Source organism: Portunus trituberculatus, chromosome 33 (genome assembly GCF_017591435.1).
Source record: "Portunus trituberculatus isolate SZX2019 chromosome 33, ASM1759143v1, whole genome shotgun sequence".
In the NCBI taxonomy this organism is placed as follows: Eukaryota; Metazoa; Arthropoda; class Malacostraca; order Decapoda; family Portunidae; genus Portunus; species Portunus trituberculatus.
Window position 1 is genome coordinate 2,381,394 of NC_059287.1, and position 15,125 is coordinate 2,396,518.

Below are 15,125 nucleotides of genomic sequence, written 5' to 3' on the forward strand. Positions count from 1 at the left end.
TCACACATAGTTGGGAATACCTAGAAAATTGAGTGGTTTTATCATTGCGGAAATTAAGTAAAGTCTTATCGCATATTAAACAAGAAGCCAGTACATATGATAAAGATTTGTTGCTTGTTACTCAAGAGAACATCACTGAAAACATTATATTCTCATCGCTTATTATTGAGGATAAGGTCACGAAAATAGAGTAACTCGTCCTTGATATCACAAAGAACATCACCTAACAGAGTAGATATCATTGCATGTAAGCCCTCGACTACTAGTTGGTACATATTTCCCTCATTACTAATCACCCTGAGACATATTTGCTTATTCTACAGCCGCCTCCAATCTTTAAACTGTGTAGAAATTTGAAAATCTATTCGTCTCATTCCTTTCTTGTAGATTACTATAAGGATTGGAGAGTATACAGATCTCTTATTATTAACGACAACATCACGGATATAAAGTAAAGTAACATCTATTTTCACTAGGGAGAACATCACTGGATGACAGTTTGGTATCATCTATTAACGAGACATCACATCACAGCCCACATTTTTAAACTGTTTGACAGATTTTCAAGCTTACATTTTTATTTCATTCTTTAGTCACAAAATCATTAAAAGAATCTATTAATAACTTCCATCAGAATTTTTTTCTACTCATTTTTATCCTTGATCTGTGAACTTTATAAGTGCAAAAGTCAGTCAGCAAAGGTCTCTTCATGCACATGAGTATATCAGTGGCGTATCAGATCAGTGTCAGTTCAATGTCAGCGGAATCTATGACGCTTCAAGGAAGTCTATTCACGCACATCCGCAATGACTCCGTATTGGGTAATATCAGTGATTTCTCAAATGACAAAGTTTTTAGATGTGGAGTTGGCAATAACTGACATAATTCCTGATGAAGAGGAAGAGGCTGAGCACAAGTTGAAGGAAAGAAAGTGGATACATGAAACATGGAAGAAAAGGTAAAGTGAAAGAGAGTTTGGCACTCTGTACAAGTTCTTTAATATTGATGGTGGAACGAATCTTTCCAAATGCCTTGTTTGAGACTGGTGTCCATATGCTCTGGGTGTGACAAATAAGAACATAATGAAATAAGGGCAGCTGCTGGAAGCCATCAGGCCTACACGTGGCAGTCCCTTTATTAAATACCTACCTATTATCACCTATCATATTATCATATCCATATATCTCTCTAGTCTTCTTTTAAAGCATGCAGGACAGCGGGATTCCGAACCAATTTAATAAGTAAGTCAACCTGGTTTCCTGTGGACAAACTCAAAACACACCCGGCGTCCGTGAAAAACTGCAAATATCACTGGCGACAGACGACATTCATGGCACGGAGATGGAACTGACACGGAGAGCCAAAACCTGATACCATGCCGGACGTGTGTGAATGCGTCAGCTGAACTCAAACTAACGATAATTCTGTCAATGATACTAAAATGTCAGTCGCAGTCGAACCACCATATCCGGTGGCAAAGTCACAAAAGCAAAGTCGCACCTGAAAAACATTGAAGTTGCTCGCCCAGTTTGAAAACTCCAGTGTCATCAATGAAGCCTTGCCGAAGTAGTCGAGCTAAGATGACAAAATTGTTGCAGGGTTGAATGTGAATTGTTTTGATAATGATCGATAGATTGTCAAATTATAGGATAAAAAGTTGCTGCATAAAAAAGATGGCTCTGGTCTGGAACAATAAAAGACAAATAAAGGAAGGTATCACATCAAGTTAAAAGAATAGATAGATATTAAAAATGAATAGGTGATATAGATAAATAAGGTAAATAAATGAAGGCGTCAATAGTCAAAAGGATAAAAAAAAAAAAAAAATCAGAGAAGTCTTGACACCTCACTGTTGAAGTGGAGCCACAGGGAAGCACTGGAGCTGGCAGGGAGTTCCAGAGGTCGATATGAATATACGAAAGCAAGATAGTAGAATGTGTAGGTGGCACTGACACTGATATCTATTACTACTACTACTACTACTACTACTACTACTACTACTACTGGTGCTGCTGCTGCTGCTGTTGCTGCTGCTACTACAACAACAACAACAACAACAACTACTACTACTACTACTACTACTACTACTACTACTACTACTACTACTACTACTACTGCTGCTACTACTACTACTACTACTACTACTCTCTCTCTCTCATGGTACAATAACGAGAGTTATTGTACCATGCTCTCTCTCTCTCTCTCTCTCTCTCTCTCTCTCGGAAGTGTTATCACCCGCGCACCGAACTCTCTGATAACATGGAGCTTCAAAACACCACACATCCCGTCGACGTGTCCCTGCTTTAAAAACAGATATATTATGATATCTGAATAAATTGTGGGCAGGCTAGAAGGACGGAAGAAGAGCGGGGAAAACAAAGATAAATGTGGAGTCGGAATCTATACATGACATAGAGGAAGATACACAACATACAAAAACCGTCTGGGATTCTATAAAATGTTAAACCCACCAGCAGATTAATAAAGCAACGTTACAAAAGTCGATACAAAAAATTGAACTTAAATGTTAATATATAGTTTATGAAAAGGATGAGAGAGTAGTTAATAAAGAAGATCAAAGAGGAACATGAAATACAAGATCACAGCCATACTATAATTATATCTTTTTTCTTCAGATTCTAGAAGAATTACAGTTATATGGATAAGAAGGAAAAAGAAGCATAAAAAATCAAATAATCAATAAATCTAATGAATAAAAACTCAATATGAAAAAAAATAATACAAGAAACCGTAAAAGATGAAAGAAAATGAGACGAGAAAAGTATAATGCTCCGTTAAAAAGACGCAACGAGCAAGAGAGACAGCCGGGCCAGGGGAGCACTCTCTTCTTTCCTTTCCTCACAACACACACGTCAGACAAACATGTTCCTGCGCCTGGGTATCTTCCTGCACCTGCTGTACCTTTCCTCCTGCACGTTATCCAGAGCTGACAAGAAGAAGAAGCCGGAGAGCAAGGTATGATATGATATGGCTTCCACCTCCCTTTCCTGCCTCCACCTGACACCTGCCCCGCCGCCACTGACAGGTGCTACAATTAGGGCAAGACAGTGTTATCTTTTCCTTTGTTTACTTTATACTTTTATGTTTATGGACATGCTCAGTATAATGGATTGTCAATCTTATTCTATCATTGTTCTAATTGAGGTGACAGCAAGATAGTTCCATCTGCGTCAATTTTAGCATTTGATGACTGAAATTTTGCCCTTTCAATACTGGGACATATTTCTAGTTTGATATTGTGTACGATTAGACTATTTTATTGACATTAGGAAGGATCTATGGAGGTCACAAAATTAATGGCCACAGTCTTCACTGTTTTAATCCCTCACATAAGTTTCTGAAACTGTAAAATCACTAAATAACAAGAGTGAATATGGAAATGCATAGAGGTTAATAACAATTTTTGTCACTGTTGTAATAAAGTTGTCCATCCAGCTCTCCTCGTTTCCCAGCTCCCCCATCACTGCTCTTTTACTCAGCTGACATGATGAGGGAATGTAAACTATGATAACCAAAACTGACCTAACTTAACCCCTTCAATACTGTGATGCATCTTTACCTTTAGATTTGTGTATGATTTGACCATTTTATTGACATTAGGAAGGGTCTGTGGAGGTCACAAGATTAATGGCCACAGTCTTCACTATTTTACTCACACATAAGTTTCTGAAGTTGTATAAAATCACTGAAGAGTAAACAGAATGAATATGGAAACTTGTTATGGTACTGAAGGGGTTAAACTAGCAAACATAACCTAACCCAGCTAACGTAACCTAGTTGAGGCAACACGCACAGCTGATAATGTCTTCCTCAGAATTCCTCTGACCAATAGCAAGGTTAGGTTAGGTTTTGGTTATCATATTTTCATTCCCACGTCATGTCAGCTGTGAAGGAGGAGACGGAAATGAGGAGATATGGAGGGACGACTTCATTAGGAGAGTGCATAATCCTCTGACAGTTTTAAATGTTTACTGTTATTTAGGTGACTGGGCAAGGCTGTTATCTATGTCTGTTAATAGTGAGTCATACAACAAATTTTCTTTAACTTTGATATTTAGGATGTAACATTTCAGCTTTCTCATTAAAATATACAAAACTTTTTCTCTGATGACTGTGTACTTCAGTGGTGTTGCTAATTATTTCCAAAACTCAGCTAACATACATCAGATTTTACTCACTCTACAATAATGTAATGGTAGTGATGGACATGAAGTTGTATGCAATAGAACATAGTTGAGTCTCCTGGTGTGAGGCAGACATGGTAAATGAACACTTATCCCATCAAATATCAATAAAAGAAATGTCAGAGTGATAAATCCAGTCGATGTGTGTTACTAAAACATGTGTTAAAAGGAGAATAAGATATGATTCTGTCAAGGCTAACAGGTCACAGTGCTTCCCATGACTATGTGCAGATGAGTTGGGAAGAAGACATCCTCAACTTTGATTGAATCCATAAGAACCTGTGCAATTCCAAGGTACAGAAAATCAATAGGTGTGATTTTTCATTTAGACTACAATTTCTGTTGGCAGTATACATAATACACCAATGGATTAAGACACTATTTTAGGGAGGCATCAAGAGGAACTTTGTACGTGAATACCATGTAAACCAAGAATTTGCACAGCACATCATACAGTCTTTAAAGTTATGTTGAACTGGAGAGTAGTGGTGGTGTCCAAAGTCTTAGTAGAAGTGAAAGTGTCCATCTGAAATATGCAGTGGCTAATGGTGATGTTGACAGAGATTTAACTCCTTCAGCACACTCCTGAGAGCTCGTCACTCTCTGTTGCAAGAGTAAAGGATGTCACATTCTAGTGCAGTAAGGGCAACTTAACCCCTTCAGTACCAGGACACATTTTCATATTTATTCTGCTTACTATTTGATGATTTTATACAGCTTCAGAAATTTATGTAAGGATTAAGATAGTGAAAATTCTTGCCATTAATCTTCCAGCCTTCATAAACCCTTCCTAATGTAAATAACACTGTCTAATCACACATAAAACTCACAGTAATTATGCATTCCAGTACTAAAGAGGTTAATAGGGTAGTGATATGTTGCTCTGTAAAGTACAAAGTCTATATCATTCTTGTGACAGACGAGTAAAGATTTCCAAGGTGAATGCTCAAGGAATTTCAGTACTCTGCGCATACTATATTAAGGTCTTGCAAATCACAGGAGCCACCTTCACCTCTTTTGTTGGCTTAGTCACTGTTGGTCTCCTTCCAGCTCTTCATAATCCTAAGAATTGTGTGGCATAAAGATCTTCTCGTCACATAATGCATAAAACTACTCTGAATCTGAATGGACATTTTTGTAGGTGAACTTCAGTGAAATGTCTTGGGCCACTGCTGATGATGAATTACAGTATACCCTAATGTAGGCAAAACTTTCACTTGTCTTTTCTTGTCCAAAAACTAAAATGAGACCATGCATTAGTTCCTAGTTTTAACCCCTGCAGTACCATGACACATTGCCATGTTCCTTCTGGTTGCTATTTGGTGATTTTATACAGCTTCAAAAGCTTATGTGGAGATTAAATAGTGAAGAATCTGGCCATTAATCTTCTGACCTCCAGAGACCCTTCCTAATATTAACAAAATGGTCTAATCGTAAACAAATCTCAAGGTAAAAATATGTCCCAGTTCTGAAGAGGTTAAGAAATCAAAGTATGGACTGGAATTTTTTTTTTTACTCTCTCAGTTTGCCATACACAGCCTCTGCCTTCTCAAATGCACACTATTCATGCACCACCTGGTTCATTACTTTATCACATAAATACTGCTGTAATGATAGATATGAGTTTTTTTATTTTCTCCATTTCCTGTCCATTGGTGCAAGGTGTGGGCTTACCCTTCACCTGTCCCTCGCTAAGAGCACATACCCTCAGGCTTCACACTAGACCACCGTAAAGAAATATATCAAGCAGACATCTTAACCCCTTCAATACTAAGGTGCATTTTTACCTCAATTTTTGGATGTGATTAGACACTTTTATTTGCATCAAGAAGGTTCTATAGAGGGCAAAAGATTATTGGCCAGAGTATTTACCATTTGAATCCCAACATATGTTTCTGAAGTTGTATAAAATTGCCAGAATAGTAACCAGAATAAACCCTTTCATTACTGGGATGCATTTTTACCATGAATTTGGATGTGATTAGATGATTTCAGTGACATAGGAAGAGTCTATGGAGGTCAGAAGAATAATGGCCAGAGTCTTTACTATTCTGCACCCAATATAAGTTTCTGAAGCTTTAGAGAATAACTAAATAGTAAGCAGAATGAATATGAAAATGCATCATGTTACACAGGGGGTTAATATGAAAGCATGTCACAGTACTGAAGAGGTTAAGGAGTTTAAAAGACCCATACCATTGCTGCTGCCAGAGATTGGAGAGTACTTGTGAAAAGAAATATTTCCTGACATCCTGCTGGGCACTGTCAGGAAGCTACACTGGCACCTCTTGTCTTGTCAGTGAGGAAGCCTGTTCATGTTGCCACATTGGTGAATTCCTCCACATATTTGATAACCGAGCCAAGGTGTTGACATGTTTCTGCGGAATGCTAAGTTGACTGCCATCATGCTGCTTTTTTGTGTGCCAAGAGATGCTTCATGAATTATGTAATGCTTCAGTGTTTATCCATTCACACTTATTATTATTACCTTATCTACAGTGTTTAAAATTTCAAAGGGCAGTGATTAAGGCTTCATGATAACCAGCCTGTAGGAATGTCAAATTACTATAGAGTCCAGAGGCTATTTTCTGTCCAAATTGTCACTATGACTGTTGTTGCCATGAAGACAGGGGACCAAACACCCTCTCAGGAATTAATTAGGAATCATTCTCTCTCTCTCTCTCTCTCTCTCTCTCTCTCTCTCTCTCTCTCTCTCTCTCTCTCTCTCTCTCTCTCTCTCTCTCTCTCTCTCTCTCTCTCTCTCTCTCTCTCTCTCTCTCTCTCTCTCTCTCTCTCAAAATTGCAATTATATTCCTGCAAGATGGCTGCTTCACATTATTAGTTATAACATATGTCATAGTGAAGACTGAAAAGATGAAAACAATATATAAAAAAAAAAAAATATGAACAATTAGGTAAATGTGTAAATGAAATGTATACATTTGTTAAACAAGGATAAAGGATTGGAATTATTTCAAGGAATGTGTATTGGAGTTAGTTTTTTGTTATTTGTTATTTGCATGTCTTATATAAAAGGGATATTTGCCAAGGATAATAAAAAGAGTACAATAAAGGCCCATAGAGGTGTCACATTGAAAAGAAAGATGAAAAGTGTCATTCAAAATTGGATGATAGTATCTTGATATCTTCTTGAAAGAATTCCAGTCATGGAAGAGGAGACATGGAAGCAGGCAGTGAGTTTCAGTGTTAACTGACAAGTTGCATGTTACTGGTGCAGGTGACGACAGGCCAGGTGGACAGGTCTGTGCATGACCGTGGCCTGGTGACGGAACATCCAAAGTGGAAGGACATAGTGGACAACCATGCCAGCTACCACCAGTACACCACACACCGGGCCACACAGCGCATGACCCTGGCCTATGTGACGCCGGTAAGACACCTCATAACACTCACTATTTCTAAGAGGAAAACAGTAGCTAGTAATGGCCTTGGATCTTCATGTTTGATTATTATTATTTTTGTTTTAGATTAAAGCTATGTGTACTGCAGGTTTAGAAGAGAAGAGTGTGTGTGTGTGTGTGTGTGTGTGTGTGTGTGTGTGTGTGTGTGTGTGTGTGTGTGTGTGTGTGTGTGTGTGTAATTCATTGTTTGATCTGCTGCAGTCTCTGATGAGACAGCCAGACGTTACCCTACGGAATGAGCTTAGAGCTCATTATTTCCGATCTTCAGATAGGCCTGAGACCAGGCACACACCAAACACCGGGACAACAAGGTCACAACTCCTCGATTTACATCCCGTACCTACTGACTGCTAGGTGAACACGGGCTACACGTGAAAGGAGACACACCCGAATATCTCCACCCGGCCGGGGAATCGAACCCTGGTCCTCTGGCTTGTGAAGCCAGCGCTCTAATCACTGAGCTACTGGGCCGTGTGTGTGTGTGTGTGTGTGTGTGTGTGTGTGTGTGTGTGTGTGTGTGTGTTTATTCTTGAAAAAATATCAACCAGAACACTTACGGTCCTGCACAGTCAGACTAAGGATCATTCTATTGGTAAGTGGTTTGTGGTTTCAGTGGAACAACCATGGCTATGATGTGGTGAAGGTGTTTGGAGGGAAATTCACCCATGTGTCGCCGGTGTGGCTGCAGCTGAAGTACAGTGCAGGCAACACCATCATCACCGGAGACCATGATGTGGATCAGGGCTGGCTGACGGAGGTGAAGAAGGCTGGACAGTCAGCCAATGTTAAAAGTAAGGCTCCATTTAGGTTAGGTTAAGTTAGGTGGCTTTACTTCATGTGTAGGCTTAGTGTGTTGTTTCTTGTTGGTGTCATTCTGAGGTATAATTTTGTACTGCTTTGTATTTTGTTTGACTTGATTACTTCCTTGTTTTTTTTTTTCATCTGAACTTTATTAATTAACATTCCTTCATTAAATTTTGCATAGTAAGAAATATAAGATACAAGAGAAAAAAAAAATTAGATCATCTGTTTTGTACACACACTGGTAAAATTAATGTATTATCGAGTAGATCTTAGTTTATATACAAAGCTTAAGCTCTTTATGCAAACTTTAAGAAGTACTCTCAATCATTCATACCTTTCTCTGGTAAACTCTAGAACTCCCTGTCAGGTTCTGTATTTCCAGCATCCCACGACTTGATTTCTTTCAAGAGGGAGGTTTCAAGACATTCGTTCCAGAATTTGGCTAACTCTGTTAATCTTTTAGAGAACTGGCAATCAAGTGGTTTATTTTTTTTTTATTTTTTGTTGCTCTTGGCCAGCTTCCCCTCTTCCATAAAAGAAAAGATAAAACGTAGCACAGTGTGGTGTGGTGGTGTGGTAAGAGATGGTCCTTTATGCCTTACAGACCTGGAGGGAAAGGTGTGAAGAAATACTGTACTAGTGAATGTTGTTATACAGATACTAAATACAGATTTTTCAGCAACACTTCACAGGATGAGGTCTTGTAAATAGATAGGCAGAAACCTTAAACTATGATAGCTTAACAGTGTTTTGCCTTGTTTCTGTTTGGTGCAGTTGTTCCCCGTCTGCTGTTTGATGGGTGGCAGCCGAGGGACTTCCGGGAGCTGTATGACACTGAGCCTAAGCGGAAGAGAGTTATCGGTGAGATTGTCAACATGATCAAGGTGAGTGTGGCAAGGAAGGCTGTCCCACTGCTGGCTGACTTCAAAGAGGTGCTTCACTCTCTTCACTCTAACATTCACTTTCATAAATGCCTGAGTATATTGTTAGTTTGCTCCTGGACAGTCTAATACTTTTTTTTTTTTTTTTTTTTATCACTTATTTATCTCTGATATGTAGTTTTGATGTTTGTTTTTATTATTGTACTGTAAATGTATACAATTTTTTATTATTTCTTTTAGTCATTTCTGAAGTGTACTTTTGCTGACTTTGTATTCAGAATCATACTTTTCTTCATGAATTGTGTATTCATTTACAGTGCCTAATTTTCTTGGCATTGTGTTGAAAATCTAATGTTATTTCAATTATTTTTTTCTTACTTCAGAAATACCATATTTTGGACTCAGTTTTGGAAATTTATTGTCTTTTGTAACATGTTATTGATTATGGGAGTATAATAATTACAATAGAAATACAGTTTTTCGTGTGCTATTCATCTATTTCAGAAACACAATTTTGATGGCATTGTGTTGGAGATCTGGAGTCAGATTCCCACACAGAAGCTGCTGGATGCCTCTCCTGGCTTCATTAGAGAGCTATCCCAGGGCATCCGCCTTGCTGGCTACACCTTCATCCTGGTCATCCCTCCTGCTGTGTACCAGAGGCTAGTATTCCCTTGTAGTGTGTTGGCATGGCAGGGAGAGGGGAAGGGTTGGTACTCCTGCCTTGGCATAAGAGTGAGAGGGCACAGGTTAATGCTACTCTTGTAATGTCTTGGCAGGGAGTGATAAGTAGTCTCATTTATTTACTATCATTCAATAGTGTTTTTTGGCACAAGACTCAAATTCTCAAACTTCAGCATCTCCATTTTTTCTTTTGTTTTGTTAAATGAATATTTACCTAAGACAACACGAGAATTAAAAGAAAGGTCTACTAAGTGCCAATCCCTAAAATACTTAATGGAAGGATAAGTGTCTGGATCAGAACTGGAGCACTCAAATCTGATGTACTCTTACTCTTGTTCATCAGTACCCTGTATACAAGTTCACTGCAAGTAGAGGGCATTCACTCCTCTGACTCCATTTATTCAAATTAGTAATGCTGTGTGACATGCAGATTTATTTGATATTTTAGAATTATAAAGGAGATAAAAAAGAATGTTGGTAGATGACTGGAAAAGAGTAAGTGATCATGGTTTGCTGGTGCTGAATCAATAGGGAATTTAAAAGAGGACTTGAAATAGACTCAGTCATCTGGTTATTAGTGGTGAGTCTACAGGGAGTTTGAAATGATTAGAAACAGACTGTAGTGAGAGTGTCCACATGTAGGGCTGATGGCTTGTTGTATATTTCCATGTGTCATGAAGAAATTGTAGGGTTAGTCTTCTAGTGGCTTGAAATAGATAAGATTATGTCCATGGATATTTACAATGTTGAGTGAAATTTTAAAGGGAGCAGAAAGGATAAGAGGAAATGCTGGTAATGAATGAGTAAAGCCTTTATAATGTTTCAGAAGTAAGTGTTTGCTAGCATGGCCTTTGTTAAGATTGTATCCTTAGAATGTTTACAATATGTCTGCTTATACATGCAAAGTGGAATTTTTAAAGGAAGAAAAGGGAAAAAAGATGTGTTGCCAATGAAATAATTTAGATCTGTTTGCAATATTTCAGTAACTCTCCAGGATCCTTTGTGGAGAAACACTTCAGGGAGTTGGTGGATGATGTGGATGCCTTCTCTCTCATGACCTACGACTTCTCCAGCTTCCAGAGTCCAGGTGTGGAATTTGATGACTCCCTGTCTGGTTCATTGATGTTTAAAGTTACTGATCTATATGCCTTGTGTGTCTGTCTAGCTATCTCTCAAACACACTCCCACATGCGATGATCTAGACATTACTTAACATGCCTTCCTACTAAATTTATTTTCAATAGGGTGAAGTACAATTATTTACACTTCTTGGCCTTTGTATTAAGTTATGAGTGTTAAACTAGGAACAATATTTATCTTGATTAGTAGTTTATTCAGTGGTTAATTTTTCAAGTGTGTAGAGGTGTTAGTGTAGTGGCAGAGTAAAGATCGATCTATACAGCAGGCTAGCAGTCCTGCATTGAATGGACTAGACAAAGCACCACACATTCCCACACTCATTCACTCATGATCATGGAAAGGGATAGTCTCTTTTTTTAAGAAGGGAAATCTGGCCAAGGATAACGGAAACAGTTAAACAGAAGAACCCACTTAGATGCTAGTCCCCGAGCAGATCCGAGTTAGCCAAAAAGAATGGCATAAATGTCTCGAAACCTCCCTCTTAACAACCTAACTACACTCCAGAATAAAGATGACATGTAATTCACTCTTAACACTTGCAGAGATGAGGTGCTGTACAACCAATGAGTGTACACCATTGCACCAGGACTTCCAAAGAATCTCACCTCCAACTCCAGACAGAAGAGTTCCCATTTATTGCAGTCCTTGTATCGCCTTGCAGTGTCTGATCTTATGGTCGTATTCAGAAATGCCTTGCTCTCTCACTCCGACAGTTTTCCAAGGCCACTGTGATGACTAGCCTTGTTTTCAAGACAGTTTCTCCTTATAATGATCTAGAAATCTTGCCAATCCATCATTGAAGCCACAAAAATACTCTTAAAAACATGAACATCTTTAATTAGCGCCTTTGGGAAGTAGTGATGGTGAGAGAGCAAAGTGTTTAGGAATACTGGCCAGTCTCCCCTCATCCTTTTGTCTCTCATTCTTTGCTACCCTGCCTTCCTCGTTCACTGTAGTCAAAAGATAGGAATTAAAAGCTTGGATAAGAACATACATGGTAATAGAAAGGAGATATGATGGTGTGTTGTTTGGATCTTTCCACCACCATAATCATTTAAGTGATTTAAGTGCAGACTAACCAGCAGTGTGTATCTACAGGTCCAAACAGTCCCTTGTGGTGGGTGCGTGACTGTGTGGAGAGGCTGGTTCCTGATGCATCTTCACCTGATCGCTCTAAGGTGTGGTTTTTTATGTATATAATCAGTGTTGTTTCTACATTTTCTTTTACATATGTACCACTTGCAATATTTTCAAACTTATAATTGTCTTCTGTTTTTACTTGCTTCCTTTTCTTCTGTTATATTCTTGACATTTTTTACTTATGCTTTGTATCCTTTTCTTATCCTTACCCACAGTGGTTAGATTGTGCATATTCAGACTTGATTCAGACTTTTAGGAAGGAAAAAGAAGGGGAGGGAAGAGATCACCAGTATCATTAAATATTCATGATATACAGTGGCACTTCTAGGATTGTTGTTTACTTCACCAAGGAATTTGATTTTAGCATTATACTTTTTAAATTCTAGACTAGATTCCGAAATAGTTGTCTTCTGATATATAATGGTCAGGATTCTGAGACAAAATTTAAATGTTGTGATTCAGATCCTGCTTGGTCTGAACCTGTACGGGCTGGACTACAGTGTGACGGGTGGTAACCACATCCTTGGGCCGCAGTACATTGACCTCCTGGCCACCTACAAGCCAAAGTTCAGTTATGATGATGTCTCCAAGGAACACTTTTTTGAGTACAAGTATGTTTACTGAAGTTAAAAATCTTATATTTAATGCTGCTGTTTTTTAACTTTTTACTAGTGTGACACATAGAGTACATTGAAGCTTGGCTTGTGAATTTTCAAACATAATTTTCCAGAGCCAGGTCTGGGCGTCATGTTGCCTTCTACCCAACCCTGCACTCGGTGGCCCTGCGAGTACAGCTGGCCAATGACCTGGGCACTGGCATCTCCCTGTGGGAAGTTGGCCAAGGCCTTGACTACTTCTATGATCTCCTATGAGTGAAGCTTGTGTGCTGTTAAACAATTGTTGTTTGCAATTTTTGTGAGTTTTTTTCTTATTTTTTAACTCAGTCTTCTTGATAGTTTAGTATGTTTGTGATTTTCTACAAAGCACAGTATGTATTTAACACAATTGCATAGTCTACCTCTATGTGCTCTTGTTTGCAAGTGACACATTGAGAGTTAGGACAAAATTGTTATATTGCTGAATTGTGCTTGAAAACACTGCAGTGATAAAAAAATATTGGAAATTAGAAACATTCCATGCTAAAACTCAGAAAATTACAGTATCCTTTTAAATATTTTATTCCCAACATGAAGCATTTGTTTAAGTTGTTTCTTGTTATACTGGCTTTGTTTTTTGGGCAATGGCTTATTAGTGAAATTTGGTTTTCAGTGGTATTTGGTTGCTGTGCTTAATTACTATATTTGAATTTAGCCATGTCAGTGCCTTGAGCTAACTGTTAAACTCCCTGTGGACTCAGCTGTGATGTGAAGGTGTGGAGGCAGCACCACAAAGACCACCATTAAACTCAAGGTGACATTTCAACAAGTGTGGGGTTGGGATAGTATCTTTCCAGCTAAATTGCTTGTTGACACAGGTCAGCATGTGTCACCTGCTATCTGCTCCCCATACTTACACAGTTCAGAGCACCTTGTTTGTGGTCACACTTGGGTCCTGGGAACTCCATACAGGTATTTGAGTACTCTATTCTCTTATGGCAGTGGTTCCCAAATTTTTCCTATGTGAGTGCTACTTTGTGGTCCCATACAGTCCCTGCGTACCACCTGGTTCCAGAAAAAAACCCTCAATTCCAGCTAATATCAATTTATTCACAAGTAGAATACTCAAGTCAACTAACAACAAGGAACACAACTCAATTTAATGTGAGAGATGCTTCTGTTTCTCCTCCATAAGCTGATCAATGCCATATTATCATGTGTAAGGCAGTAATAACTTTTCTGAGAAATTAATGAATTTAATTTAACTAAAAATTGCATATGATCTTGAAAGTGCTCATGTACCACCTGGAAGGCCTTCGTGTACCACTAATGGTACACATATGACAGGCTGGGAAGCATTGTCTTAGAGGGTCTTCCTACATTATTCATTCCATCTTTGTACTGTATGACATTGTCATCCTACTTCCTTCTATTCCTCCACATGACTAAACTTTGAGACTAGTATCATCATGCACGGTAGGCACGTCTTCTCTGATTAATGCACTCCACAGTAGCTTGTGGTGGAGGTTGTGTAAGGTCAACCACTGAAAGTGGCAGTGAAAATGTAATGATTTCCAGATATTTGGTGTGAAGGCAAGAGTTAGATTACCACACTTACCTGAAATATCTTAAGCTGATTTGTAAGTACTATTTATAAATATTTCTTTCTCTATGTATTCTTTCATTTTCCATTTAAAAAAAAAAGATGTGGAAAGATGTACATCATAATCACCATCACTGCTGCATTGTTCCTTTTTTGGGAGGTGTGGGACGGCTGGAGCAGAATAACTCAGTAATGTAGCTCAGCGAGAGGCAGGAAGGGTGACACTTTGGTTCTCACACTTGTCAGTTTTATCTTATTAGGCCTGTGCATGCTATTGGAAATTATACCTAAATCCATAGTCTTGACAAAAACAGGCATACTGTAGATGCATCTTTATTCAATAAAAACTGGCTTATATATATATATATATATATATATATATATATATATATATATATATATATATATATATATATATATATATACAGTAAAGTCCCGGGTTACGTCGGTCTCGAGTTACGTCAAACTCGTAGTTACGTCAGTCCACTATAAGGCAATTTAAGATTAAAAAAATAAAAAATTTATAAATCGTAAAGTGCGGGATTTATTGTTATTGTTGGTGGTTGCCCGCCACACCGCCCGCCTCACGCTTGAATACAATAACACCCTGCCTCAGTTCCACCACACCATCGCCCCTGGCAAGAGTGTTA

At 38.4% G+C, this 15,125-nt stretch overlaps 1 protein-coding gene across 1 annotated transcript; it reads left to right on the top strand.

Moving 5' to 3' along the window:
• Nucleotides 1-2,787: 2,787 nt before the first annotated feature.
• On the top strand, nt 2,788-14,544 carry LOC123512229 (chitinase domain-containing protein 1-like). Its single transcript, XM_045268486.1, has 9 exons — nt 2,788-2,976; nt 7,444-7,596; nt 8,241-8,418; nt 9,206-9,315; nt 9,817-9,974; nt 10,980-11,083; nt 12,235-12,314; nt 12,739-12,887; nt 13,007-14,544. Exons 1-9 carry the CDS (start codon nt 2,884-2,886, stop codon nt 13,146-13,148), a joined length of 1,167 nt encoding a protein of 388 aa, XP_045124421.1. The 5' UTR covers nt 2,788-2,883; the 3' UTR covers nt 13,149-14,544.
• The last annotated feature ends 581 nt before the right edge of the window (nt 14,545-15,125 follow it).

What these genes read in the sequence shown, in the direction of transcription:
- LOC123512229 (XM_045268486.1), top strand. Translation starts at nt 2,884, where the DNA reads ATGTTCCTGCGCCTGGGTATCTTCCTGCACCTGCTGTACCTTTCCTCC. An exon ending in AGAAGAAGCCGGAGAGCAAG is followed by an intron (nt 2,977 to 7,443) that starts GTATGATATGAT and finishes TTACTGGTGCAG; the next exon opens with GTGACGACAGGCCAGGTGGA. An exon ending in CCTCCTGCTGTGTACCAGAG is followed by an intron (nt 9,975 to 10,979) that starts GCTAGTATTCCC and finishes GCAATATTTCAG; the next exon opens with TAACTCTCCAGGATCCTTTG.